We start from the raw sequence: 19,160 nt of genomic DNA on the forward strand, positions 1-19,160 counted from the left end.
CCTGGTGAGGGTTTACGGGATAGTAGCTGGAGGGGTGTTTGGTTGCGTCTTCCCTTGGATGGAGAAGGAGATGGCATGGTGGTCAGACCATGCGATTGGTTCATTTTTAAGGATGGAGGTGGAACAGTTGTGCTCCACCAACCAGTCCAAGGTTCTGCCTTTGTTATGTGTTAGGGTTGTGATCCTGTGCTTGAACCCTAGTTGGGAGATAGTATTTTGAAGGGAGAGCGCGTTGGCATCATTAGGATTGCCGAGGCCCAGGTTGAAGTCCCCTAGTACGATGACTTGAGATCCTGTTTTGGTATTAGTGATCAGGAGGCCGGATATCTCTTCCTCAAATGAGGAGATGGGGTCTGGAGGTCTGTATATGAGGTGCATAAGGATGGCTTGTGTAGCGGAAAGTTGGAATTTATCAGACAGGAGTTCAGCAGACTGGAAGCTGGACAGGGGCGACATTCTAAGGCCAAGGGATGTTTTGTCGATAAAGGCGACTCCTCCTCCTTTACCTGAGACCCTGTCGTTCCTTAGTATTGAATAGCCCTCTGGGATGGCGAGGGAAAGAGCTGGGCCTACTGCCTGATGCAGCCAGGTTTCAGTGATTGCCAGGAAGTGCAGGTTGTTAGTGGATATGAGGTCTGCGATGTCCAGCGCATGGGCGACTAGTGATCGAGCATTGATGAGAGCCCCTTTGATCAGTGTTCAATTATGCCAGTGGGGGCTTTTTGGGTGTTGTCCAGGATTTGCGAAGAGCTGGCTTGAACTTGGTTATGTTGAGAATGAGGGGGGTATTTTTTGATGATGGACCTGGGGGGTAAGAACTGGGTGCTGAGTCTCAGGTTTCTGTCCTTCACTGGGCAAGGGTTCCAAGGTGAGGGAGGAGCAGCAAATCAGAGGATCCATTCTAATGGGCTGATGGAGCAGTTTGGCTGGTCGATTTGTTTAGTATTGACATACCCCATAGTTTTGCTGTATGTGAAACGTTGAGGCGGGGGTGACTGAGGTAGTGGGTTCGTAGGGAGGAGGGAGGTGTTGTAGGGGTTGAGTAGGTAAAGAGTTGCCGTCAAGGTAAGAGTGGTTAAGTAAAGGTTTGCCATGAACAAACTGGGTATGGGAATCGCTGGCATTTGTTCTGTCACAGTAGGCTAGTACAATCAGGCACAGTTGGCTGGGCACAGTGGGCTAGCTCGATTGTGGAAAATAGGCTAGTATAGTTGAGTCACAATGTACAGTGTAGATACAAAAAGTTGGCGAAGAATAGGCTAGTTCAGATTAGGCACAGTGGGCTGCAATAGGCTAGTTCAAAATAGGCACAGTGGGCTGCAATAGGCTAGCTCAAAATAGGCACAGTGGACTGCAATAGGCTAGTTCAAAATAGGCACAGTGGGCTACAATAGGCTAGTTCAGAATAGGCACAGTGGGTTACAGCAGGCTGGTTAAAAATAGGCACAGTGGGCTGCAATAGGCTAGTTCAAAATAGGTACAGTGGGTTACAGCAGGCTGGTTCAAAATAGGCACAGTGGGCTGCAATAGGCTAGTTCAAAATAGGCACAGTGGGCTGCAATAGGTTATTTCAGATTGGGCACAGTCGGCTGGTACAGACAGGCACAATGGGCAAAGTAATTGAGGACACAATAGCCTAATACAATGGAGGCATAGAGGTTCGGCACAATCATGGCATGAGATGGGTTTGTGCATGCTGAGGGAGCGGCATGTAGAGTACATGCATATAGACAAACAGGAAATGTATGGGTCCATCAATCATGGTAAGAGAGTGGGTGGATTACTATATATATCAGTGTGCGGAGTCGCAGCAGTCATGTCAATTACTTACAATGTTGCCAGTAATAGGCACAGCTAAGATACCATGTTCATGCTGGCTCTGCCAGTATTCCTGTGCATGCACATTTTGATGTTGGCTTTGCCCTTAATGCCAGTAAAACCCTCCGGCCACAAGAAGAAAACATGTTAGTGCTACTGCACATTCATATGGGCCAACTTTTGCAACACTATATACGAATATGCATGGTGACTTTGCCCTCAATGCCAGTAAAACATGCAATACTGCATTAAGGAACTTCCTTGTTTGGCTAGACATATGCCTTCACCCAATATGTAAGAACACTCATCATGTTAACTTTGCCTTTAACAGCAGTAAAACATGCAACGCCACAGTAAGAAAACATGTACATGTTAAGTGCACAACTGCCCCCGATCTCCCCATGTAAGAACACACATGTTGGCCCTACCCCTTATGTGAGTAATAAATGCCATGCCAAAGAAAGAAAGTGTCCAGTCTGTCTGCCCCATTGTGCTATAACCCCGCACTCCTCCTCTATGTAATAACATTGATAAAGTTGGCATTGCCCATAAATACCAGTAACATGTAAGAAAACCTCCATGCTACAATGCCGCATGCCTGGGCCTCAGCCTTGCATGCACACATTCATACCAAATCACCCACCAACCACTCACCCATTGGTGGATGGTGATTAAGTTAATTGGAAGGGTCTAAACATTTCCCACAAATATGCCAGAGCATGTGAGCGTAGAGAGGTAATCCGAAACAACCAAAAGTCGTTCGGGTGGGGAAGGGTCCATCCCTCCCCGAGAAATATTTTTGAATACTAGGTTAAAATGGTGCGTTATAAAGCACACTTTCTGTGAAAAACTGGTTAAAAAGCCAGACAATTTGCGATTGGTTTTAACCCAAAAATCCAACTGATGCAATTCACCAACCGTGCAAACGAGCATTTCCATAATGCCTTTGCCCACAATATATGCCATTATTAAAACATGTTCATGCTATCTGTCCACTTTGGCAGCACCTATGTATATGCCACTGTTCCCATGTAAGAACATACTACTTTTTGCTGTGCGCATTATGCCAGTATTGATGCTATAAGAAAATATGTCCAAGCTGGCTGAGCGAATATATGCCAGTATCCCTGCGGAAGACATGCTCCTGTCGACTTTGCCATTCAAAATGCCATGCCATAATAAGAAACACTGGCTAACACGGTTGAAACGCTAGTCAAGCAGTTTTCATACACGCTGTTTGAAACGAGAAAGGGTTTACTCCAGACATGCTATTGGAGGCAGCCATGCCGGGACATATGGACTCCACATGATCCCCCTTGTCCGTTTGAATGAAATCCGTCCTAGGAGAGACGCTTGCTTTTCCTTTATCTACTAATGGAGATAAATTGTTTATTATCTGATTTTGTTTGGGTTGGTGGTGTTTGAAGTAATTGCCCTCCACCTATAACTTGGAAGAAACAAGGAAAATATTGTTTACATTCATTTTGGGATGGTGGTATAAGAACTCTAAGAAATAAGAATAAGCCTGGATACCATCTCATTATATATGTTTTTTATGTTTATTGGTGTTATATGCTCACTTCTTTTATCCTGAGGAAGACAAGAATCAGTTGGTGATTGAAAAACTAGATGTATTAATTGTCAAAACTACTATGAAAGGATATTCGGTTATAGCATCGACATCTATCTTTTTAAGGTATCTGTAGTTAACACCTAGCACTATGACTTTTAGCACTTTAGCACTTGTTTAGCACTTTATAGATACGCAGAGGACAACATATATGTGCCATATGGGAAGTAGTTGCCTCTAACTTATTATTATAGTATCTATTAAGGTGATAGCTTCTTTGCACTAAAAGAAAAAAAGAAAATAAATACATACAAAAAAAGGGTTTTGATAATAAAACATTTTACCGGATTTGTGCCAAAACTGATTGTTTTTAGTAATACTATGTGTTTGTGTAAATGATAGAACACACATTGGTTATGTTTTATGATTCCATGTTAATGATATTAATACAATTATGAAATGTATTGATTATGATGTTTCCTGACCAAGCACACTCTCTTTTTTACTAGTGTGAGTCCTCCCTTTGCAAATTAGATTCTGAGTTGTACCGTGAGACATCACCCAATGTTTATTATGCCACAATAAGAAAACATGTCCACACTGGCTGCATAAAAATGCCAAAAAACAAAAAACAATTGGTGTAGAGGTGCACTCAGGGGTTGCCAATAGCCAATAGTTAATGTAACGGGTAAAAGGGGTTAGTTTACATAGGTTTTAGGTGTATTTTAGGTCCTCCTGTGTGGATCCTGGCTACAACATCAATAATGAATACCAGAAAAAAGGTCCACCTGGTTCAGGGGACAACAACAGGGCACACTATAAGTAGACAATGCAGATGAAATTTTAATTATGTCAATAGAGTGTTTCATACAAAGTAAATAGATTGAATTAAGCAATAGAACCCGAGCGTCGGGGGCATTACCGTCTCAGGTAATGCCCCGGGGCCCATAGGTAAGGACCCGAGCGAAGCCCCGGGGCATTACCTGAGACGGTAATGCCCCCGACGCAAGGGTTCTATTGCTATTAGTACCCCGGACCGCAAAAATTGCGTGACCGGGGCACTAAAAGCTATTTTTTTTGTCCTGCAGCGTTTCGGGGCTGCGGCGTTTCAGGAGAAAAAAAAACGACCAAGAAAATGGCCGCCGCCATGGAAAGGGAAAACGGAGTCCGTTTTCCCTTTCTATGGCGGGCATTGGGAGCGGACGCGCTGGGAACACAAGTGTTCCCAGCGCGCCCGCTCCCGAAAAAAGGATCAAAAATAAGGTAAGTGGGGTTTGGAGGGCGGGAGTGGGATGGGGGAGAAAAAAAAAAAAAGAAAAGTACCTGCGTCTCCGGCGGGGGACGAGGGAAGCCTCCAGCTGTGTGGAGGCGCGGAGCGGGGATGGCCCCGCTCCGAGTCTCCACACGGCTGTAGGCTTTCCTCGTCCCCCGCCGGGGACGCAGGAACAAGAAGGTAAGTGGGGGGGGAGGGGGGAGATGGGGAGGGAGGGGATTTAGAAAAAAAAGAAATTCCTTACCCGAGTCCCCTGCGGGAGGCGAAGGCAGCCTCTCAGCCGCGGGGAGGCTCGGAGCGGGGATGGCCCCGCTTCGAGCCGCCTCATTGGCTGAGGGGCTGCCACGCCCCCCGCCGGGAACAAAGGCCGTGGAATCCCGATGAAGGGATTCCCGGCCAGGTAGGGACCTGGCGAGAGCCAATCAGAATGGCTCTTGCCTTCTGATTGTCTCTCGCCGGGTTACTAATAGAACATAGTATTTATGTGAAGATGTAAATCAATCATAACAAACTAAAGGAATGATACATTAGGTAATTATAACAATGATTCGTAGAACATACAAATTTACAAGTGTTTGTACATAAATCATGTGACATTGACAAATAAGGAAAATCCTTTGTACATGTAGGTAATACACACATAGGTAACTAAATAACACTACTATCTCCATCAAGGGGCATGGAGTACTGAAGGGGATCTGTGATGATCAGTACTACTAATACTACTCGCTTCGGGCATGCATGCCCTTCATCAGGTATGAGATGTAGAGTGATCTCTGAAAAATAGATAAGTGAATACTAAATCAGGGATATTATCAATACATGAAGTACATTGAACCTAGTAGTACTAGGAGTAGTACTTGGAGTCGTACTGATCATCATAGATCCTTTTCAGTGCCACAGTAGCAGCACCTATGTACATTCCAGTGTTCCTATATAAGAACATCACTGACTGCCAGAGAAGGAGCTCACCCCATCCGGCGCTGCAGAGGACCAGTGCCCGATCCACATGCCCCATGTTTTTTTTACTCAACATTCGCTTTTGATCCTTTAATATCTGCATCAGAGCCATTTCATCAGATGTATTTGTTTTGTTGTCATAGTTTAACCACAAGGGTTAAACAAGTTTAAGATGGCCGCAGCCGATTTGTACTACACTTCCTGGCCTTGCTTGGCCTCCTGCTAGCCCTTTGGCTACCCTACAGCTTCTATAGTTCAATCTGGACACACTGGCAGACGAAGCCGGCCCACACACTAAGGCATACACTAAGGCGCCTGACTGAGCCTGACCGTGTCGAGCGAGTGGCAAGTATTTCTCATTAGTACACCACTCAAGGCTCTGCCCTATTACCAAAACCCTCTCTGTCGGCCTCCTTCCACGCTCACCCCTGCTGGGAATCCTCTATACCTGCTCGCACCTCATTGGAGAGCGTTCGAGCTCGAGTCGACACTACATCCACCCAGCCTGTAATCTATTTTGGTGCAAACCTCCGACACCTCTCTCACCTTCATCTACCCTGAACTCTGACAGAGCGTGATCCGCTCCTCCTGATCTTGCACCACAACGAACCGCATGGTGAGACTTTCCTTGGGCGTCGCCTAACGTTCATCTCATCTGGCATCGCAATGGCCTCTCGTCATTCAACTGTGCTCCCTTATTGAATGATTGCACGTCACACTGTGATCTTATTAACCCACACAGTAATCGCACCTGATTATCCCGTACATTGCTAATGTCAACCTGCCCATAGCAAACTTAGACAAACTGCACTGTATTGCTTTTACCCTGTATTGTAATTGATCCTCAGAACGCTGTTAGTGTTAGCCTGCCCATAGCAAACTTAGTCAAGCCGCACTCTGTTCCTTTTATCCTATATTGTAATTGGTGCTCAGTACGCCACCTGCTGTGAGTGTTAACCTGCCCATAAGTAAACTTAGACAAATTGCACTGTGCTGCTTTTTCCTGTATTGCTGATAGTGCCAACTGGCCCATAGTGAATGTAGGCAAGCCGTTTCCTGTATTGCTGATAGTGCCAACTGGCCCATAGTGAACATAGGCAAGCAGTTTCCTGTATTGCTGATAGTGCCAACCAGCCCATAGTTAACGTAGGCAAGCAGTTTCCTGTATTGCTGATAGTGCCAACCGGCCCATAGTGAACTTTGGCAAGCAGTTTCCTGTATTGCTGATAGTGTCAACCAGCCCATAGTGAGCGTAGGCAAGCGGTTTAGTGTTCGTGTTAGCATGCACTCCTTTCTGAGTACCAGATTACCCAACTCTCATATTCTGAGGACCATACTTACACTAGTAATAGTCGTACTAACCCCTAAAATCTTAGCTAACATTCTGTCTTATAACACAACAACCTTTATCAGGATGTCACTCCATCATATGTACTGGATCACGCTTACTATGAGCACAGTACTACCTCAGGCAGAGTTTATTAAACCAACAACATTCTTGCCACTATGTCCCCCAGACACTACCAATCATATACAGAATCCTAAAACAGCTGTCAATCACTATTTCCCACTCTCCCCCTCTCAATGGATTCAACGTTATGCTACTAGACCCACCCCCAACCAATCTTATTCCACCAGCCTTAGAAACCTTAGGCTCAGTCCAAGACTTAACACTGCCTTCCATTCACCAACTAAAGTCAGAGCTAACCCAAACCCCCCACCTGAACCGAAAAAGAGAACTAAATTAAATTCTAATATCAACACCAGATCCAACAACCTTGACCAAAATACTATCTCCCTGCTGCCTAGCCAACCTGACAATGACCCACCTTTCATCAAAGGGGCACATGTAAATGCTAGGTCAGTAACAGCCCACGCACTATACATTGCATACCTTATTGTCGCTAGCCAATTAGATTTCCTTGCCGTAACTGAAACCTGGTTACATGCTGCATCAGGCCCTACCTTGTCATTAGCATTACCTGACAACTACACCATAATAAGATTAGACGGAGAAACCTCCCGAGGTGGAGGTATTGCCTTCATTGCCAGAACTAAACTGGGACTCAGAGCTCTCCTGCAACCCTCTTTCCCCTCTGGAGAACTCCTCACAGTCAAACTGCCACTCTCACCTTCACGCACCATAACCTTACACCACATTTATCGGCCCCCCGGTGCTATCTCGTCCTTTGAGGAAGATATCACTTCCTTACTCTCTTCCAACACAAAACCCAATTCACAGATCATAATACTAGGAGACTTCAACCTAGGTCTCAACAACATCAATGACAACAACACCTTAACTTTGGCTAATACCATCATGGAACTGGGTTTCACACACTGTATCAACCTCCCTGTCCACAACAAAGGAAGGACACTAGATTGGATTGCAGACCTAATACTAAAATTATTGCTAATGAACAATGTGCCTGGAACGACCATCACGTAATCTCATTCACCCTACCAGCCAAATCTCAAGCCACGCTGAACCCTATAGCCCCCCCTACTCTGACCAGAAATAAGCATAATATAATGGTGGATAGTTTACTGCCACTACTCCAACCCATTACTAACCTTACACTCTCTAGTTCAGACCCTACAGCGCTTGTTGAACTCTACAACAATACCATCAACATAGCCATCGATAAAATAGCACCATTAAAAATGCATAAAGAGAAACCCCAATCACACCTCAATTCCCGGTTTACCCCAAATCTCAAAGCCTTACTCAATGAGAAAAGAAGTGCAGAAACCCTTTGGAAGACTAACCCGACGGATGATAATAAGGAAAAACGTGTTCTAATATCTAAAAAATATAAGAATGAGATAGTTCAAACCAAAAAAGACACATTCAATGATAGGATCAACAGAGCAAACTCTAACCCAAGAGAACTGTTCATTATCCTAAAAGAGTTAGTCACCTACTCCCCAAACAGAAACATGAATCAAGGACAAGACTTGGTGTACTAATGTTCAAACTGCGCTATATCTCACTTCTACAAAAGAAAATAAAGAATAAAAAACTCAATCTAGCCAAGGACTTGCCCGTACGAAAATCACATACAACTCGGTCGAAATGCTGCAACCGTTTCAAATTCACCCCCGTCTCCATCAGGGAAGTAACGGAAATAATATCCTCCCTAAAACCATCAAGATGCCAGGGTGACCCATGCCCGGCACCAATTATCAAAGAGGCGACCAGAGAACTAGCACCTTTCATCACCACACTCATAAACTCTTCATTCGACTCATGCTCTGTCCCCTCCAAATTAAGATACGCGTGGGTCCTCCTGCTCCTTAAAAAACCTAATCTAGGTCCTAACATACCAACTAATTAAAGACCCATAGCTACTCTCCCCTTCCTTCTTACTAGATAGGGCAGCCGACCTTCAGATACAGTCTTATCTGGAAACTAACAATCTCCTTGGTCTGCGACAATCTGGTTTCAGGCCTAAACATGGAACATAATCCGCCTTAATTGACCTAAAAATGCAAATGGACAACCTAAAGGACAATGTTCAACTGGCTCTCCTCCTCCTTTTAGATCGCTTGGCCGCATTCGACTTAGTTGATCACACGGTCCTCTGTAACCATCTAACCTCAGCTGCACACTTCTCCAATGAAGCCGTGGCCTGGATTCAGTCATTCCTGGATAATCGTACTATAAGAATCTTTTCACCTAACGCCTCAGCCAAACCCATACCTACCACCTGTGGAGTTCCACAAGGGTCGTGTGTTTCACCGACTTTGTATAATATTTTCAACAAGCCCCTCTTTGATGATCTCGATAATCTGGTGTCACCGACACCAACTATGCAGATGACACTCAGATTCTTATTCCCATCACTGGTGATTACGAAACTGACTCTACCCTCCTTAATAAAATATATATGATTATCCAGGCATGGATGGCCACCCATGTCCTCTGTCTGAACGACGAGAAGACAGAGCTTCTCTTCGTTGGCTCAACAGTAAGGTAAAACAACCTCAGTAATCAGTTTAAATCTTTCAATATCGACGGCAGCATTATTAAAGTTTCCAAAGAGGTGAAAACCTTGAGCTTCTACCTGGACTCAGCTCTAAACTTAAAGAGACAGATCAATGTCACAGCATCAGCCACAGCATACACTTGTAAATTAATTAACGCTTGCAAGCCCTTCCTTTCAACAGCCAGCTGTACTACATTGGCTAGAGCTCTAATTTTTATCAAAATTAGACTACTGTAACAACTACAAACCCTACAGAATAATGTGCTAAGAACAGTGTTCAATATTCCTAGAACCCAGCACATCTCAGCTGTCAGACGCAGTAAAAACTGGCTTGCAGTGAAAGATATAATTAATTTCTAAACTCTAACCCTCACGCATAAATGGCTAGCCACCTCTGCCCCTAAATATCTAGCTGACAAATTTACCAAAAAAAACCTCAGAACACCCCACGAGAACTGTACACTCTCACTGCCTGAATGTACCCAGATACAAATTGCAGAAAGCAGGCGGAAGTAGCTTTCCAGTGATGGCCTCTAAACTTTGGAACTCGTTACCTGTTGACCTAAGAGCAGAACCCTCCTACTATAGTTTCAGCAAGAACTCGAAATCTTGGCTCCTTTCCCTTGATGTATAAACCATATATCAGATCAACTCCTCTGTATATATCTGTATGTAACACATGTAATTATTTGTAATCATCCTGTAAATACTTTTGATTGTTTTGTTAATGGCCTGGATGTAACTGATCTGTATGTAACGTATGCAACTGTGTAACGCTCCCAGATACCTCTGGGTTTGGTGCGCTATATAAATTAATAAACAAACAAACAAACACACTCATGTTTGATTTGCGCATAAGGCCAGTAATGATACTATAAGAAAATATGTCCATGCAGGTTCAGCCAATATATGCCAGTATCACTGCGGAAGACATACTCCTGTTGACAACCCCATTCAAATTGTCTTGCAACAATAAGAAAACAGTCCTAACTGGCTGCATAAAAATTCCAGTTTACTCTCGTAATAAGATTTATCATGTAACTAGCTGATATACCCAATGTTTCCAACGTTATTATTAACGTTATTATTACGTGAGAACAACATGTAATAACATATCCTGTTTGCTTAATCATGGATGGCTGTTCATTCAAAAAATGTCATGCCACAGTAAGACATGGTTATTATTATTATTATTATTATTATTACTATTATTATTATTATTATTATTATTATTATTATTGTTGTTATTATGGCATTTATTGAGCATAGACCTGGCTTCGAGAAGCAACAGATCACTTTACAGAGCTATACAACAAATACAGATAAATAACAGAGCGCTTTACAGAGACACACAACACTATAGATGCATAATGGAGCGCTTTTCAGAGGTAACACCAGAAGAGATATACAGTGGGGGGTTGGATACAGAGGGGCACAAAGGAGGGGGACAACTGTAGCGGGTGGCAGGGCGGCAAGGGGTGGGTGGCATCTAGCGAGTCAGGTGGCACGATGGGCGATGTGATGGCCTAGGTGTTGAGCCACTATTTGGCTAGACTGACTGCACCCAAATGCCAGTCTAGCCAAGTAATAACACTTATCATACTTGCTTTATTATACATGCCCCGTAAAAAATGTCATGCCACAGTAAGAAAGGGCTAGACTGTTTGCACCCAAATGCCAGTCTAGCCAGGTAATAACTTATCATACTTGAAGCTTATTTTATTATGGATGAATGCTCAAAATGCACAAACCACCTACCATACACCAAACCCTCTCCTCCCTGCCACCAAATCCTGCCCCTCATCCACCAAAATCAGCTTCTCAACAGCCATCCCAGCAAAAACTCAGTCACACATGCAGGGAATGAATTGTGCTGGAAAAAGACAGAGCTGTGCTACAGTAAAAATTGTCTTGCCGGAACGCCATTCAGTGCAGACCCAAGGCCCAATAAGTTGAAGAAGCTCTCTGCACCTGAAAGCTTTGCGTTTGGAGTATGAATGCGTACAGCAATGTGGCCTTCACAAACTGCACCTGAAAGCTGTCCTTTGCTCACCAGGACAGCCCAAACTCGAACATTGAAACAGTACAAAAAGCTTTGCACACATTTTGCTGTCATATTGACTATTCTGACAGATCAAATGAGCCCCATGACAAGTGTGCCCTGTATGCTCAGAAGGAATGCACATTTGATTTACTAACACAGACATATTTAATACATTGGCGTCATTCTTATGTTCCCAAAATGCACTTTGTTTTCATGCAGAGGAGCCAGCATTCTATATTCAGTGCACACACATTATTTGTCACTTAGTTCTGCCCCTCAGTCCCACCCACACCACTGAAAATCCAACTCCTCCTTCCCCCTTGTGAAGAGGGGGTGGGGGAGATCCCCCATTAACTTGTCAATTTCCAGCACTGACTACAGATAGTGCACATGAACACCCGTTCACACAACATTCAGACTCTCATTTACTCCATTCACACCGGCAACCATACACCAAGCACTTTTTAAGTCACATACATGCACACAGCCACCATAGAGCATACACTCACTCAATCCCATAAATTGCATATTTCACCCTTACATGCCAGTCTAGCAAGGTAATAACTTATCATGCGTGAAGCTTGCTTTATCATGGATGGCCGCAGTGATACTGGAGCTGGCCAATCCTGCTGCAGTTTCTATCGCTCCTATTCCTTCCTAGGCCCTCTACACAGCTTTGGCCTCTCATTTCACTACTAAAACTCGGGACATCCTGTCCACCCTCTCTTTCTGTACCTCCTCTTCCTCCTCCTCCTCTACCACTCCTGGCCTGTCTGAGGCTGTCTCTCCTCCACCTTTCTCCTCCTTACCCTTGTTCAAGCCTGACAATGTTTCTAGACAAGTCCGATCTATGAAAGTCTTGTCAAAGCAGGTTCTCCCCTGCTCATCCAGAACCATAAAGGACCACATCAACACCCTTGATCCAGGCTTAGCCACTTTCTGCAATCACTCCTTTGCCACTGAACTTTACCCTCCCCCTTAAGTACTCCCTTGTCCACCCCCTTCTAAAGAAGCCCTTGGCCGATCCTTCCTCTCCAGCTAACTATCACCTGATCTCCATCACTTCTTTCCTGGGCAAACTCTTGGAAAAGCTGGCCATCTCCCAGCTTAATCTACATACTGAATCTATTGGTGCCCTCCATGACCACCAATCCGGCTTCAGAGGTGCCAGAGACACAGAAACTGCTCTCCTGAACACCTGTGAAGACTTGCTCTCCAATCATGACTCTAATCTCCCTTCTGTCCTTATTCTCCCCGATTTATCCTCTGTTTTTGAAATGGTCAACCATGCAATCCTGCTCAATCGCCTCCGCGACAACCCTGGTATTACTTATCAGGCCCTGGCCTAGTTGAACTCCTTTCTCACCGACCGACCCTCTCAGGTCCAACTGGGGTCCTTCCTCACTTCTATCTCTCTCTCTACTTGTGGCGTCACCAGGGGTCTAACCTCTCTCCCTGGCTCTCCAACCACTACCTGTCACCTCTTGCCCACTGCATCGCTACTTTCTGCTCCAATTTGTAATGGTATGCCCATGACACTCAGCTCTCTTTTAGGCTCCCCTCAGCCACCTCTGCTTCTTCTCTCATACCAGACTGTCTGGCTGCAATTCAGGAATGGGGTGCCGCCAATGACATCTGCCTGTATGCCAGTAAGACTGAGATTCTCCTCATTGGGACACCCACTCTCTTCTGTCCTCTCTCTCTCTCTCTGCCCACCCATTCTGGGCCCTCTTCCTGCTCCTTCCTGTGAGTCTAAGAACCTTTGTGTCATCTTCGACTCCACCCTCTCCTTCTCTCCTCACATCTCTGATGTTTCTAAGAAGTCAAACTAGCAGCTACACCGCCTCAGAGGTATTCTTCCTTTTCTCCCTATCCCCCAGAAGCTCACGGTCTCCAGAGTTCTGGTCCTCTCTAGGCTGGACTATTGCAACAGCCTCTTCCTGCCTCTACTCTTCCACCTTTACAACTTATCCTGAACAGGACTGCACAACTTTTCCTTGGCCTCAAGCCCAGGGATCGTATATCTCTGAAGTCTCTTCACTGGCTCCCTGTGGCTACAAGAATCAAGTTCAAGACCCTCACCATCATCCACAAGGCTTTCTGGGGCCTGGGGCCGCTCTACCTCCAACTTAATCTTTCAAATCACGTGTTAAGTCATAGGCATGAAACTACCTTCCACACTGTTTATTAAGAAAGGATGTGCTTATGTGTGTGTGGTATCCTAAAATAAGAAGGGGCACACTCAGGTAAAGGTTCAGTATGTCAAACACTTCCTCCCGAATAAGAGGGTAATGGTGGAAGGTACCTAAGCAGGATAGGGTCCAGCAAGGTGTATGTCTGTACATCATTTCCCTCGGCTCCCCACCGCCTATCCAAAAGCAAATTCCCTAATCCTCTATCCGTTGTTCCTAAACTTCCCTTTCTTATTCACAACTTCTCACTAACCCTCGTCCTCCACTGGCTGCCTCAATGTTACCTTTTATCTAATATTCAGCAACCCGTGTCAACCTAAGTGGGATGGCTGACTACCATTCGGCTTCTGTGGTCAGGAAGGAGTTGTGAGATACTTCTAGGGCGTGACATGCTCATTTCATCTGTCAGAATAGTAATTATTGCAGTAAAATGGGCCAACGCATGAGATGTATATACAACTTCATACTGTTTCAATGTTTGAGTTTGGGCTGTCCTGGTGAGTAAAGGACAGCTTTCAGATGCAGTTTGTGAAGGGAATATCGCTGCACGCATTGAGACTCCAAACTCACATTGTTCAGGAGACTCAAGGTAGTTAGGGGCAGAGAGCTTCCTCAACCTGGGGAGTTTGGGCCTCAGGTCTACACTGAATGGCACTCTGGCAAGATCATTTTTACCGGAGTGCAGCTCCTTCTTGTTCCAACCCAATTCATTCCCCACATGTGTGATTATGTTTTGCTGAGAGCACTGTTGAGAAGCTGATTTTAGTGCGTGGGGTTGAGGGGGATTTGGTGGCATGGAAGGGGCTGTGCATTTTTGGACATCCATCCATGATAAAGCAAGCTTCACGCATGATCAAGTTATTACCTGGCTAGACTGGCATGTAAGGGTGAAATCAGTCTAGGGATTCTTTACTGCAGCATGACATTTTTTAATGGACAGCCATCCATGATTAAGTAAGCATGATATGTTATTACATGATAAATCTCATTACGTGAGTACAAAAAGGTCTGAGAGACTCTCTACCGCAGTGGTCGAAGTGAGCGTGAGCGGTCGAGAGCGGTGTTCCTGTACTTTTTTAAATTACCTTTTACAGCACCTATACTTTTATTTTAAAAAGAAACCATTCCGGAACGGTTTCGTTTTAAAAGTGTAGGAAGAAGTTGAAACTTGCACTTTCAGTGCGGTGCACTGAACGCTACCTTAAGCAGCAGGTGCAAGTGTTTGGGGGTGTGTATTGTGTGTGGGAGGGGATGTGGTGATGGGTTTTGTGGGGAGTGGGTGCAGGCCAGCAGGTAACATTGTTCCACTACTTCTTTTCGTACACTTCGACCACTGCTCTACCGAGAACGAACATGACCAAATAACCTGTTCTATGGGAAGGTGCCCACTCGGGAGGGCCCACAAGGGCAGTCCAGCACCTAAATGCTAGGCAATTCTCCTCTGAAGAAGAGTACCATGCACAACCCCAGACACATGTATCGGCCTAGTTGGGCCTCATCAGTGAGTTGAAGCTGTGCCCTCTAAGCACACTGAGCAAGGGGTCCGTGTCTGGATTACCCTGGGTAACCTACGGTGAAACCCAAAGTTCCTAAAAAAGCACAGAAAGGTCTGGGGGCCCCTCTACCAAGAACATACACGGCCAAATAACCTGTTCGATAGGAAGGTGCACACTCGGGTGGTGCCCACTCGGAAGGGTGTAGAACCATGTTTTAGCTCACTGTACCTTTCACAGAGGAGAAATATCCATTTGCATATCCGTCTTTGTCCGACCGACAAGGGCAGTCCAGCACTGAAATGCTAGGCAATTCTCACCCGAAGAAGAGTACCAACAGCAACCCCAGACACGTGTGCAACTTGTCTGGCTTTTTAACCAGTTTTTCACAGGCATGCTGTATAACGTGTGCTATATAATGCATCATTTTAGCCTAATGTAAAAAAAATATTTCTCAGGGAGGTAGGGACCCTTCCCCACCCCAAACCACTTTTTGTTGGTTTGAACACCCTCGCTACGCATGCATGCTCTGGCATATTTGTGAGAAATGTTTGCACCCCTCCAATTAACTTAATCACCCGCCGCCAATGGGTGAGTGGCTGGTGGGTGAATGGGTATGAATTTGTGCATCAAGGCTGGGGCCCAAGCAAGGGGCATTGTATTATGGATGTTTTCTTGCATGTTTTACTAGTATTTTTGGGCAAATTCAACTGGAGGAATGTCATTACATGGATGAGAGGTGGAGGTTTATAGCACAATGGGGCAGACAGACTGGACATTTTCTTTCTTTGGCATGACATTTATTACTAATATAAGGTGCAGGGCCAACATGATGCATGTTCTTACATGAAGAAGTTGGGGGCACTTGTGCAGTCAGCAAGTAAATGTTTTCTTACTGTGGCATTGCATGTTTTACTGGTGTTAAAGGCAAAGTCAACATGAGTGTTCTTGCATAATGGGTGGAGGCATATGTGCAGCCAAAGAAGGAAATGGTTCCTTACTGTAGCATTGCATGTTTTACTGGCATGGAGGGCAAAGTCAACATGCGTATTCTTACATGGTTGTGCGGGGGTTGGACAAGCAATTCGTGCAGCAGCAGTAAAAAAAATTCAGGAGAGTTTTACTGACATTAAGGGCAAAGTCAACATGAGAATATTCATACATGAGGATACTGGCAAAGGCAGCATGAACATGTTTTCTTATGGTATCTTAACTGTGCATAATATTACTGGCCACACACAGAGTTGCCTGGTACATTTCGGTGTCAGGACTCAGGACCCAGCACAGCCCCACTGTTTCTAAGCTAGGTCAAAGATGTATGCGTTGATTAAAACACATTCTTCCATCTTTCTCCTAGTGCAGTTTGTGGCATTTCCCTGCAGCAACATGATTATCATGCACGTTGTACATGCATGGTGGTGGTCCAGACATGGTCCAGACATGCCTGAGTGTGGCTCGGCCCGTGCTTTGTTGCTGAGCTTGAGGGGGTGGGGGGTCCCTCAGCATAGCTCGTAGGTGGGGGGCCCTCGTTTTGTGTTACACCGCTGCATCATGTAGTGCCACATACACTGATATTAAAAACCATGCCTACTCATCCCACAGTTCTTTCTGCCTCAAGCAATAGTCATATCACAGGTGAATAACTATCCCCTAATGCCCCTCACACAGTGGGGAAGATGGTTCACTGCAAATTAAGTACCTCGGCAGCACTGCTAAACCTACCTACGACCCCACTCACCCACACTCGTTTGTTAAGGAACGCAGTGTGGGCCAGGACGGATTGGATAGCTGCTGAAAAACGGGCGTATTTAGAAAAGGCAGGAGGATGTGACTGGCCGTTGGAGAGAATGGTTAGCTGTCCTTGCACTCCAATTAAAACTGTACAGCGACATTTAATGTTGCTTTTGGCAGACCAGAGCCCCCTTTGTAATGTTTATTTTCTAATAAAAATGACTGGGTTACCTCTCCGAATCTAACCATATCTATATATCTCGTGGTTTGGAGGAGATTTTGAATAGATTGGTTTTAACGCTGCATTCATTATTTTAAAATCAGTTTTTATTAACTGTTGATCTGCTTTATCTTTCTAGCTGCTGCCTCCGTTAGCTCGCAACAGATTGTTAGCACTGCTGTTGGACTGGGGATCACTGTCGGGTTCTTGGCTCTCCTTTGCATCCTAGTCGGAGGGTTTGCTTTGCTGATGCACAGAAGGATAAATCAAAGGACCTACACAGAGAAAGCAGGCTTTCATTGAAGATGGAGGAATCGTTCTTTGGCCCCTTTTGAGTCAATACATATTAATGATGGATACAAGACTATGTTAAATGGTAGCAAATTCATAATAAAGGCGGCTCAATAGCGAACACGTAATGCATGCAGATGCCTCTCAAATTGTCTTATAGAGTTTTATGTATCTCATGTATGTTTCCCAAAATAAAAATAGGATAATAAACGTGATATATGAATCTGCATGAAATCGCAATGTATTGTTTAATCAGCCACTCTTCGTTTCCAATTATTAACAATACAATACTAAGATTGCATTCATTGTTCATTTAATTTAGAGTTTGCTTTCATAGATTCCACTTGCAAGGTCGAACTGTTTAATTAAAACAAGCTTTGGCAAAGCCAACAGTTTTGGCGTTTACTGCTGTTCTTTGCATTTCACATGTATAGGCACCAGGGTGCAAGGAGGAGAGTGCAACGTTTCAAAGGAGGATTCGATAAGGGCACAGGTGTGTAAGAGAATGAGAAGGAAGGAGAATAGAGGAAGGGAGGAAACTATAGAGAGAGGGTGCCATCGACAATGAGGAAGAGGAAGTGTGAGGGAGAAAGGGTGAGAGTAAGAGGGTAAGAAATAAAGCGAGAGTGTGAGAGGAATGATGAGAGGGTGGTAGAGAGTGTGGTGATAGAGAGATTGGGGTAGGGTGGGTGGGGGTAGAGAGGGGAAGAAGGGTGGGTAAGGGGTAGAGAGAGAGGAGGTAGAGTGGGTGGGCATAGAGAGAATGGGGAAGGGAGGGTGTGTGGGGGAGATAGATGGGGTAGGGTGGGGCAAAAGAGAGTGGTGGTATGGTTTGGGTGGAGGTCGAGAGAGTGGGAATAGGGTGGGTGGGGGTAGAGAGAATGGGGGTTGGGTAGCGGTAGAGAGAGTGGAGGTAGAGATAATGGGGCTAGGGTGGATGGAGGTAGAGAGTGGAGCTAGGGTGGGTCGCGGTAGAGAGAGCGGGGCTAGGGTGGATGGGTGCAGGTAGAGAGAGTGGGGTAGGGTGGGCAGGAGGGAGTATAGAGGGTAGGTGCGGGCATAGAGGGTGGGTTGGGGTTGAGATGGTGGGATTGGGTAGGTGTGGTAGAGAGGCAGGGGTAGAGTTGGTAGGGGTGTGTGAGTGGGTGGCATTAGACTGGGGGTGGGGTGGGTGGGTGTTGGAAGTTCGTTGGGAACAAATAACATGAAGAACAAAGAAGCCTCAGAAGGGCTTGTCAAAAGCCACCCAAAATAGCCCAAACAAAACCCAACCAGCTCACATAATGGGGGTGGGTGTAAAGGCACAGACCTCTGAACACGTATCCCAATAACCATGCACCCCGTCAGGTAATAAGACCAAGAGATAGGTTGCAAGGATAACAAAGTTTATATAATATTAGATGCAAGCAAAGAACTCTGCTGCCCGAGAGAGCTCTGCCAAAAATCACATGGGCAGCACACTAAAAAGGCCAAACGCATCATCAATGACATCAGTACATATGGTTGAAGCTGATTGGAGTGGATGTATGGCACAGCTTTCTCTATAGGGGATGCCAGGCGCTAATTGGCTGCTGTCTCT

The 19,160-nt window shown here is 45.2% G+C and overlaps 1 protein-coding gene across 1 annotated transcript in view; it reads left to right on the forward strand.

Annotated features, from left to right (window-relative positions):
- The window catches only part of ZPLD1 (zona pellucida like domain containing 1), a 395,074-nt gene extending 377,103 nt beyond the window's left edge, over window positions 1-17,971 (forward strand). Inside the window, exon 12 of the mRNA XM_069636318.1 lies at window positions 17,430-17,971. Coding sequence (XP_069492419.1) covers window positions 17,430-17,593 — 164 coding nt within the window. The 3' untranslated portion in view covers window positions 17,594-17,971. The remainder of the gene's footprint in view (window positions 1-17,429) is intronic.
- Window positions 17,972-19,160: the final 1,189 nt, after the last annotated feature.

This window comes from Ambystoma mexicanum, chromosome 7p (assembly GCF_040938575.1).
Source record: "Ambystoma mexicanum isolate Mex_15411 chromosome 7p, UKY_AmexF1_1, whole genome shotgun sequence".
In the NCBI taxonomy this organism is placed as follows: Eukaryota; Metazoa; Chordata; class Amphibia; order Caudata; family Ambystomatidae; genus Ambystoma; species Ambystoma mexicanum.